Below are 1,542 nucleotides of genomic sequence, written 5' to 3'. Positions count from 1 at the left end.
ACCCGTTCCGTTTCTGTCACGCGCACAGTGACAGGCTGGCAGAGGGACCAAGTGTCTGCCTCCTCCAGCTCTGACAAGAGGTCCTTTTCTGACTTCTTTCTCCTCCCTGTCACCTAGCTCTCTTACATCGCAGAGGATGAGAACGGGAAGATTGTGGGGTACGTCCTCGCCAAAATGTGAGTCATGAAGGAAGGAGACCGAAGCCTGGGGGGTGGGCATCAATGCGCGCCTGCTGGTTGCTGCCTGTATTGCTTTTCCTTGTCTTAACTGATCAATAGGCTGCTTTTTGGTTCAGTTTTGGGTTTACAAAAAACCCAGTGGCAAGTGTAGAGAGAGTTCCCACGCACCCCTTGCCCTCTGCCCCGTACTTTTCTCTGTCATTAACGTCTTGCAGGATGTTGGTGACAGCTGATGAACCGGTATTGCCATGTCATTACTAAGGTCCCTGCTTTATATTCGGGTTCACTCTTTGTATTTTAGCCTTCTATGGATTTAGACAAATGTGTAACGATGGGTGTCTGCCTTTATAGAATCAGAGTAGTTCCACCGCGCTAAAACTTTCCTGTGTTCCTTCATTTCTCTCCTCTGCTTCCCCATGGCAGTCACTGATACACTTACTTCCTGCCTCTGTAGTTTTGCCTTTTTCCAGAATGTTCAATGACTGTAATCTTAACAGTATGGAGCCTTTTCAGACTGGCTTCTTTCACTGAAGTCCTATGCGTTGAAAGTTTCCCACATCTTTTCAGGGCTTGGTAGCTCATTTCTTTCTAGCACCATCAGGATTTCCATTGTAGTCTGTTGACACTGCACTTGTCTTTTGGCTACACGAGTGGGTTTCAGTGTCTCAGCTGTCCCCCACGGCGGGTCTCGGGGAACTTTGGAGTCACCAGAGGACTTGGTGCTCCTGCTCTGGGCACATGCTGGGGGTGTGGGCGCTGGGNGGCCGTGAAGCGTTCGCACCGGCGCCTCGGCCTGGCACAAAAGCTGATGGACCAGGCCTCCCGAGCCATGATAGAGAACTTCAATGCCAAATACGTCTCCCTGCATGTCAGAAAGAGGTGGAAGCCAGGGCTGAGGGAGGAGGAGGGGTGGGGAGGAGATCCTGTCTTGATGGCGGTCCTGGGGTGCCCTGCTTTGGGGGGGAAGATCGGTGGGGGGAGGGGGAGGATACGGATACGCTGTCCCTGTGTGGCCGAGTCTGCGCAGCTCAGCAGTGCCTTGTTCCCTGCAGTAACCGGGCCGCCCTGCACCTCTATTCCAACACCCTCAACTTTCAGTAAGTAGATCAAGAGTTTTCTAATGGAACGGGGTGGTCCCAGCTCTGGCGCGTCAGGCAGCTGAGATGGGCTGAGCCACCTTCCAGGCGGGAGGATGGGGGAGGCAGGAGATGGGGAGCAGGCTGGGCAGCAGGCTGTGGACTCCAGTGTCTGTGGCCGCGGCACCTGCCTGCTGGAGTTTGCTCGAGGCGCATCGCCACGCGGGAGAGTGTTTGGTGAGGCTCGCCGTGTCGCTTGACGCTGGCTGGGGCCCGGGGAAGGGTGA

At 54.8% G+C, this 1,542-nt stretch overlaps 2 protein-coding genes across 2 annotated transcripts in view; both read left to right on the top strand.

The window, feature by feature from the left end:
- Window positions 1-180, top strand: part of RENBP (renin binding protein) — a 5,925-nt gene extending 5,745 nt beyond the window's left edge. The window contains exon 7 of the mRNA XM_077769609.1: window positions 134-180. Coding sequence (XP_077625735.1) covers window positions 134-180 — 47 coding nt within the window. The remainder of the gene's footprint in view (window positions 1-133) is intronic.
- Window positions 181-947: 767 nt separating this feature from the next.
- The window catches only part of NAA10 (N-alpha-acetyltransferase 10, NatA catalytic subunit), a 136,594-nt gene continuing 135,999 nt past the window's right edge, over window positions 948-1,542 (top strand). The window contains exons 1-2 of the mRNA XM_077769608.1: window positions 948-1,058; window positions 1,232-1,276. Of these exons, the coding sequence (XP_077625734.1) occupies window positions 988-1,058; window positions 1,232-1,276 (116 nt within the window). The 5' untranslated portion in view covers window positions 948-987. The remainder of the gene's footprint in view (window positions 1,059-1,231; window positions 1,277-1,542) is intronic.

This window comes from Crocuta crocuta, unplaced genomic scaffold (assembly GCF_008692635.1).
Source record: "Crocuta crocuta isolate KB4526 unplaced genomic scaffold, BGI_CrCroc_1.0 scaffold978, whole genome shotgun sequence".
Lineage (NCBI taxonomy): Eukaryota > Metazoa > Chordata > Mammalia > Carnivora > Hyaenidae > Crocuta > Crocuta crocuta.
The sequence above is the reverse complement of the archived record's forward strand: the minus strand, read 5'-3'. Positions and strand labels throughout refer to the sequence as shown.